This window comes from Rhodamnia argentea, chromosome 2, assembly GCF_020921035.1.
Source record: "Rhodamnia argentea isolate NSW1041297 chromosome 2, ASM2092103v1, whole genome shotgun sequence".
Classification (NCBI taxonomy): Eukaryota; Viridiplantae; Streptophyta; class Magnoliopsida; order Myrtales; family Myrtaceae; genus Rhodamnia; species Rhodamnia argentea.
The window spans coordinates 16,710,427-16,719,277 of NC_063151.1; the positions used below are offsets into that span (position 1 = coordinate 16,710,427).

Here is an 8,851-nt window from a genome sequence, read left to right on the forward strand (position 1 = left end):
TAATTATTACTCAGGAAGTCAAGATGCACCCAAAGATCAGGACATGCCAAACTTCACTGCCAGTCATCTTACAGTTCAAACACCTACTCAAGAAGAGCATTCTGTGTACAAAAAAGCAGAGGAAACAAATCAACTCCAGAAGGGAAAACAGGAACAAATAACGATATCATCTTATTTAGAAGCTTTGGCACAAATAAATTAGCCTAGTGCATTCATTTGTTTCAGCAGCCCTAAGCAAGGGATTTTTGTTGAAAGGATTTGGGATTTTAAATGCGCCCTTATCCCTCCGTGAGAAGGAAAAGCAATGAAATAGAGATGGCAAAGGTTACGACCGAGTGAGATCGTTATAGCAGCAAATATAGAGACAACTCCAGGTTGACCTTGGCCCTCAGCTACCGGAATATACCTCCACTCTCAAATATCATTGATATACACAATTAATCATATGCAGTAAAGAGTAGGAATTAGGATTTATCAATAGATTGAAGATGATATACATAGAAAATCCTTCCAAATGGGTCATCGTAGACATGTCCAATACTCACAAATTAAAAACATTGCATTACATACATCATGGACATCAACAGGAGAGAAGAAAAAACCATCATCGCCAGAGGCACTAACAGGCTTCGAGCCACATATATTACATTACGTTAAACACGGGAAGCTGAAAGAAACTTGCAGATTTACAAGATCAGAAATATCAACCAGGAAAGCGATCCGCATCAAACAGGAGCTAATGTCTCGGTAAATTCATAAGCATCAAGCCACCCATATTGTAATGAGCCATACCCTTTAGATTGATCAGCTGGTATCTCATAAAGCTTCCTGAAAGTCTTGTCACCAACATTATATGTCAAGATTTTACCTGGCAAATGAACTAACAGCAATGACTCCTCATTGTATCCTTCTCTGACCAGATGAAGCATAACAAACGCATAATAATTCGTATAGCCTGGATCCATGTAATCGAGTACCATTTCTGGGAAAGCTCTCACGATAGAATCAAGTTCCACATGATATTTAACAAACCACCCAGAATAATCCTTTTCCAACTCAAAAATCTTAAATTGAGCGGTCCGTGACCCATATATCTCAAAAAAATGCATATGGCCACGAGACTCCCCAAAATACCTGAACCTCCTACTCCCCCGATTCGCTGAAATGGGAAGTCTTGGCATCGTCCCAAACTGCTCTTTCTTCACATCAAAGCACAGGGAAGCCCCTGTTGGGCTAATCCAATGAACCCCACCATTCCAAAAGACACCATTGTCGAACACCATATCAAAAGGAGCGACAAAAGGAGACCCAGAAAGCCTCCACTCACGGTCTCGAGACGAGTAAATCTCAATTTGATAAAAGTACGCAGATTCGACGGTGCTCCTAACGCAAACAACATCATAGTGAGATGATTTCGAAGGATCAAGGGCCAAACTTACTCCATAAACAGTAGTAACACAAGAGGAAGCACCCCCCAAATGGGGAAGCATCACGTATTGCCTCGTCGTCGGATTAAAGACGTAGTAATTACGTTGCCACCCGATCTTGCGGAAGCTACAGCACAAGAGCAAGCCATTGCAAGACTGCAAGATCTTCAGACCCGCAGGGTCGAGGACGAAATCGAGGCACTTGAACGGACACCCAGAAAGGGAATCCGCGCCCAGCGGCAGGAATTGGTGTTCCGAGGGGGTCCTGCGGAGGAAGACGCCGGAGACTTTGGAGTTGGCGTGGAGGCGAGCGTGGCGGCGAGAGAAGTGGGTGCCGGAGATAATCGAGAGCCACCGCTTCGAGACGCACTTGAACCGGACGAGGGACTTGGCGGGCACGAGCAGGAGAATCTCGGAGACGAGATCCTCGTTACTCGCGATGATCTCCGCGGCCGAATTGCTCTGCAGCTTCATTTCCAGAAAAGGTCATTGAAGTTCGCAGTAGTCCAAAAAAATCAAAATTTCGCTATTATTAGAATGGTCATGTTTGAGTCTCATGGTACAGCGGGTCTGTAAGCGACGGCTGCTTTTAAGCTTAAATTATTAAATAAATACGTGATTTAATGTTTACATATTCCGACATCTTGATCACACGTTAACAGTTAAACTGTATTTTTGTACAAGTCTAAAAATACATGATTGGGGAGACAAAAATATATTCGGAAGATTTGAACTAAAAACCTATTACTATGATACGTAAAATTTTATGGAATCAATACCAATTTATTTGGAAGTTCAATATTATTAGATAAAATTTATTTTAATAGTTAAATATTCAATCTAATGAGCAAGTAAAACATCCAGGAAAGTAAATAGGCCACACATTTCTTTAGGATGTTATTTTGACCATTCCAATTTTCCAACATTAATTCAAGCGAAAAAGAGAGTATTGTTCCTACATCAAGTCAACTCAAGTTAAAATCAAGTTGACCTGCCCTAATTATGTTAGGAGTGTATCGGATCGGTACATCAGCACCCGAAGTAAAACCTATCATATCCCTTAGCAAGAAAATTTTGTTTTTGAGTCTTACTGTGTCTAACATTTTTCAAATTATTTTGATACATACAGTCAATGTAAGATTTTAGATGAATGATAAACATCTCAAACTCATACATAAGCTAAAAAATTGGGTATTGTACAACTTTGACTTAGTTAAAAAATTTGTTTGAAAAATTTCGGCAATGAAGAGTCAAAGATGGGTAGAACTTTATTGACCCAAACCAAGGGTCAAAAAAAGAGGTCAATTAATGGGTTGTTAGTTGTCTAGGTCAGGATAAATGGGAGTATAAGGAGGGATAAAATTATCATAGAAGGGAAGGTGGGATAGAGCCGGATGGAATTTTTCTTATTCATAAGACCATAAATTGCACACTCAAGCCACCCCCTCTCCGCCACGCCCCATCCGCCTCTCCGCCAGCCCGACCGCCTTTCCGACGGTAGACCGCCTCTCCAATTGCTATGGGCAGCTTCTCCGGCAGCGGCAAACAGCTTCTCCGGTGGATTAAAATGTGCTAAGTGATCCGATTCTCTAGTTTTGTCTTTGTAATTTGACAGGCAATGACTTTCTTCGTGTAGCACATGAATCCAACCAAATCTTTGCGGCCCAAAAATTTAAAAAAATCAAGCGAAATCTTTACCTTCCCCATCTACAGAGATGCGCTACCACTTCATATGCTACTGCACAATTGGTGATAGATGTAAAACATTCTCAGCATAATTGTAATGTTGAGTGACGAAAATATGACTTTTTTTCCATGCTGGTAAGTTTTAATGAGCACTGGAATGCCCCCGTCGAGCTGGGCGAGAGGATCTCTAATTGTGGCGCCCAATTCCACACCAGCAACAGCAAGCTCTGCTTCCTCCCAATCATTCGGTCCTCGAACCCTGAGGGCAACCACTCAGGTTGAAACTCACCTTTAATGTTGAAACCGAGCGTCGGCTTGGGCCTAATGACCCAAATGAAAGGCTTGCCACTTGATTCCAAACCAATGGCTAACTGCATCATCTGGCTTAGGACTTATAGGGTTTTGTGAACCAAAGGATATGTACAAAACCGAGTGTGGACCATGTGCATTGAGGAAGTCCCGGCATTCCATCTTTGGAAACCTGTGATGGTTATGATTTATCATCCTAAATACTAATATCATCCATCAATATAATTTCGCAGTAGCTCCTGGCGACCGGAGATCCGCCGCGTCGGCTCCGAAGAAGAGCCTTTAATGGACAAGTATCTAACTTCAAATCCGTAATTCACCAAACGAAAGGTAGGATATCATCAAATCTCTAAATTTTTTATTCGATCCTATCTAGTCCTATCTGACTGGAAATCCGGACGATCAAATATAGTATGATATTACATGGATTGGCTTGAATATAGCGAGTGAAAAATTATAGCGGTGCTCCTACACTAGGGCTGCATAATGGACCGACCGAATCAGAACCGCCAAACCGGATCGAATCAATCGATTGGGTCTAGTTCCCGGGGACTCTAATCGGTTCTCGGTTCCATAAATTAGAACCGGTCACATTCGATCTAGTTCCTAGTTCCGAGGGGAACCGAACTGCCCGGATCGGACCGGACCGGACCAAATATTTAAAAAAAAAACTTAAGTGTAAGCCTAAACTTAAGCCCAAGATGCTAAGAATATTTAGTATGACTTCCACGTTTAGCGACAATGCGATGCAATTAGCAAGAGGTGGTTCGGTGAATACGTAGTTAACAAGAAAAATTTAACGTCTAATCATATAAAAAATGCGAGCTGTCCAATGATTGAACCGTCCAAGAGTAGATCTGAGTGGTTTCAAACCGGATGGAGAACCGATGACCATTATCCTACACTATATTTAAATCAAGCTATTGTTAGACCTCTTTGGATGCATGGATAGCCGTCTTGTCTTTTTCCTTTTGATGAAGTAAATGCGGTTGACCAAGTCCCTTTTTTACCAAATCAAGAAACCCCACGATCAGGTTCAGAAGGTTCGAGTACAAAAAAAATTGGTGAAGCCATGTCGTAGGGGCTGTACTTCAATCATTGGTTTATTGATGATTTGGACAATAATACCGAGAACCAACGACTCCTGCCAATTTAATGAAAGAGACCAACAAGCTCCTAATTTCATGGTAACAAAGCTGGAATATAATAACGTCGGCGTTCATTTGACGAGATCAGCAGGAGAAACGCGCACTTCATCTTTCTAGTTGCCTTCATAATGCCACAGATTAGTTATTTTTGCAACTAAGAATAGAAACGTTAAAAAAATTTCTATTGAATTTTTACAGCAAGTGTTGCCTTTTGAAGCCATTGCAACAGTAAATAAGGGTCCGTTTGTTTCATTGAAAATCATTTTCGGGGATTTATTTTTTCGGAAAGCGGTTTGTTTTTCTTTCTTAGGTGATATGTTACCGAAAATGTTTTCCAATGTTTGGATTTCATTTGGAAAATGATTTTAATCTCATCACTATATCTGAGGCAAAAAAGAAATTCGAATTTTTAATTTATTTATTATTTATTTCCTTTTTTTTTTCTTTCTTACTCCGTTGCCACCGACTGCAGTGGCCACCAGCAAGCTCGAGGCTCGTCAAAGGCCAACAGCCTCAAGGCTCGCTGGGATTGGCAGGGTTGGCCAACAGCTAGTCCCAGTGAGGGAGGAAGATAAAAAAATAAAAATAAAATAAAATAATATTAACATATTAAAATATGAAAATATTTAAAAACTTAAAGAAGAGTAATTTTGAAGAGTGTTTTCACCTTTTCAGATTAGGGAATTCATTTTTATGGTATTGTACATGCACTTTCCTTTTACCAGAAAGTATTTTTCGTTGATTGAGTCATTTTTCGATGAACTAAAAGGGTCCGGAAAACTAATTATGGGAAAACACTTTTCTTAGAACACACTCTAAGTTGTAATATAAATTGATAAAGGGCGTGATGTTGTTTATATGAATGGTTCACGAAATTAATGAGACCATAATTATGACAGAATCAACTATGAAACGACTTAAATGGATTATTGAAACTATTTTTTCAAATAGAAATAGATGGTGATATCGGAAGTTCATTTGATAATTGCACCACAAAAACTCAATTTGGTTTCTCTCAATTCTATAACATGGACCATAAAACGATTGAAAAAGATAATTTGGTTGTTACAATTTTTTTTAAATGATCAATACTTCACTCTCATAATAATTTTTGTCTATGTGCATGACAATTAACGTAAAATGTCATGAAAAATTTAATCAAGTAAGGTAAAATATGGAATGTATGGGATTACTTATCCTTAACACTATGTGATGGTAGGGGTGTTTCGAAAGGAAAAAAAAAAAGCAATTCAAAAAATTGCAAAAAAATTACATGAAGAATAGAACATAAAGTATTATGGCTTAAATGCCCCTTCAGGTCAAGGATAGGAAAGTCGGGCTAGTGACCTTCAATTGGATAGTTCAATTCCAAGGTAAGCTTTTTTAATACTTTTAAGATAAAATTAGGGAATAAGTGAGAAAGAATAAAAGAGAGAGAAACGGAAATTTACTCATTAATACACAAACACATCTGGACCCCTTTGTAAATATAAGATAAGGGCTAAGGCGTGAATGATAACAGTTATGTTCGGGGAGCTATTTTTTATTCGAAATAGATTTTTCTATTTCTATTCTCTGAATGAGTTTTTGAGTAGAAAAATGCTTTTGATAACAATAAAAAAAAAATTCGGAATAGAAATTCATTTGATAATAGCATAAGATTTCTACGGTTATCGGCCATCGACGTGCGGTTGACTAGCGTCCGGAGACAGCGGGTGGCCTCCAATAGACCGGCGGAAGATGACAAGGATGCAAGAGAGAGGGAGTGAGCGATGAGAATAATTATTATTTATGTTTCTATTTCAGAAACAGAATCTATTTCGAACCTATTTCTAGGCTAAAAATTTATCCCGAAAATAGAAAAATGAAATTATTTTACCAAACGAATTTATCTTCCAAATATGTTCTTAGGAACATAAAAATAGAAAAATAGAGAAATACGGTTATCGTTCGCATATGTTCTCTGATGCTGTATTTGTAAAACAAGTAATTGATGATATTGAGAAAAATCAAGTTCGGTCAAAGACGAGCTACATGCGTAAAAGTTTTTGTAGTATGTTTATTCTCTACCGAACAAGATCGTTGCCCACATCGGACAAACAAAATGTGGGCTGGAGTTTAAACATAAAATAACTAAAGTAGACGAACTACAAAGCATTTCCGAAAGAAGAGTTTGAATACTATTAAATTCTTCGCAAATTCAAATCTATTTTTTGACCCAAAAAAATTCGATTCTATTTGTATTTCTGGAGTGTGTGAATTTCAACGGCATATTTTTTAGGGGACATTTTAATCCAAACTGTTTATATTAAAACTCGAGACTATATGCCTTATTATTTCTAGTTCCATTTGAATGCTAGATTGAAAGCAAAACCTATCAAGCAATAGCATAAAAATTAGAGCCCATGGACTTTTCTCTTATCTGTATTTTTATTGTTTAAATCGGCTTCAAATTAAGCACAAATAAATGCGATGCCCCATGCCATGTGGCATTTTTTCTTTTAGCAAATATGCGTGTTATTAAATGAGAAAATTTTGCCAAAAAAGTTCTGAATTATTATCCTTGTGCCAATTCATTCATAAACATTTCAATTGTATCAATTGAGTCCTAAACATTTCGACGAATGTACACTATGCAGCCAATTTCAATCGAAGATCGCCGATTAGGATGCCGGCGGTGCTACGTGGCACGATCAGATCTGATGTAAACAATTTTTACAAATTTCGGCATATTTTATTATTCTTTTCTTTTCTATTTTTTTTTCTTTATTTTTTTGACAACTGTAGCCCTCATCGAATCCAAGTGACGGCATTGCAACCCTCGCCCTGGATCCGGGAGGGCCCGACTCCCTTGCCTATGGGCAATGAGGGCTCTGAGGGCTTCACCTAGACCTCACAGTGGTTAGCAACCTCTCCGACTCACGGTTGGGGAAAAAAAAGCAAAAAAAATAAAAATGTAGAATTTTTTTTTTAAAAGAAGTATCAACGTTAGCGCCAACCGTCTATCAATTGTTGACACATAAATTTTGATCATTCATTTTGCATAAAAATTAGGAATTAATCTTTAGTTCGTACAAAAAATAATTAGTTTAATCTTCATTAGCATGCATTGCATAATTCATTTAATATTCATTGCATTTGCATTTTTATTTGAACCAGCGGTAGAAAATTGAGCTTTAATTGAGGAGCAATTAAACTGGGCCTATCATAAAATTTTCGACCAAGTATAATAAGGGTGTGTTGAAATTTATAGGGCCATTGAGGCCTATTTGGAGTTCGATTCAGCCCACTCGTATTTAATTAGAAAAAAGGCTTTAATTTTAATGTTTAATTAGTTGAAAAAGCTTAAATTGAGCTCGAAATTGTGCACCTGAGCCCAAAATTCCTGAGAAAATTCAGCTAGCCCACTCATGGGCATAGCCAAATTCCTTAGCATGTCTAAGATGTAAATTAATGCAATTTGGCCCTATTGGGACTTAATTCAAGTTATATTTCAATCCTCGGGCTGATTTTGCAAAGAATTAAAATTATAGACCCCAAACATGCAAGACATTAGGCTATAAATATAGACTTGTGACTAGGGTTTAAGGCCATGGACTTTCATTCGGAAAAATCAGAATCCATGTGAGAATTGGGAGAGCAAACACAAGAGAGAGAGGTCCGGGTGTAAGTGGTTCCCTCGGTGTCCCCCCTAGTCGATGCTAATCCCTTGGCTCTCGACGGCATTGGTCGCCCCTACTCTGTCATCCTCCGACGCTCCACAGCCCCGGTGTCACCTCTGCTCAGCCCCGGAATAGCAATCGTGGTCCCAGCTAAACCCGTGGTCTTGTTTCGCCGGTGTTTTCTACTCAACCCGAAGCTATGCACCTGCCGATGGTCTTGTTCCGCCTGCTGCCCGACGCCGTGTAGAGCTTAGTGCCGCTGTTGTCCCTAGCACCACGAGGTCTAGAATTTCCCAATGCTCGGATTGGCTGCCACCGCTACTACTATTTTGGGGGAAAAGTACACTAGAAGTGCCATAACTTTTATACGGCATTCACTTGAGTGCCATAACTTTCAAAACGTTCACTTAAGTGCCATAACTTTTAAAAATCGTTCACTTGAATGCCATGTTGACGTGGCAACCGGAAAAGATGATGTGGCGGGGAAAAGTTTTGATTAGATGCCGGAAAAAGTGTTCGTAGCACGCCTTGGAAAAGTTATGGGTGGAAAGATGACGTGGCACGCCGGAAAGGCGACGTGGCACGTCGGAAAAGTTATCGTAGCACTCAAGTGAACAAT

The 8,851-nt window shown here is 39.0% G+C and overlaps 1 protein-coding gene across 1 annotated transcript; it reads right to left on the minus strand.

Annotated features, from left to right (window-relative positions):
* Positions 1 to 661: 661 nt before the first annotated feature.
* LOC115728453 (F-box protein At5g07610-like) lies at positions 662 to 1,910 on the minus strand. Its single transcript, XM_030658784.2, has one exon. It carries the CDS (start codon positions 1,899 to 1,901, stop codon positions 726 to 728), a length of 1,176 nt encoding a protein of 391 aa, XP_030514644.1. The 5' UTR covers positions 1,902 to 1,910; the 3' UTR covers positions 662 to 725.
* Between the last annotated feature and the right edge of the window lie 6,941 nt (positions 1,911 to 8,851).

What these genes read in the sequence shown, in the direction of transcription:
- LOC115728453 (XM_030658784.2), bottom strand. Translation starts at nt 1,901, where the DNA reads ATGAAGCTGCAGAGCAATTCGGCCGCGGAGATCATCGCGAGTAACGAG.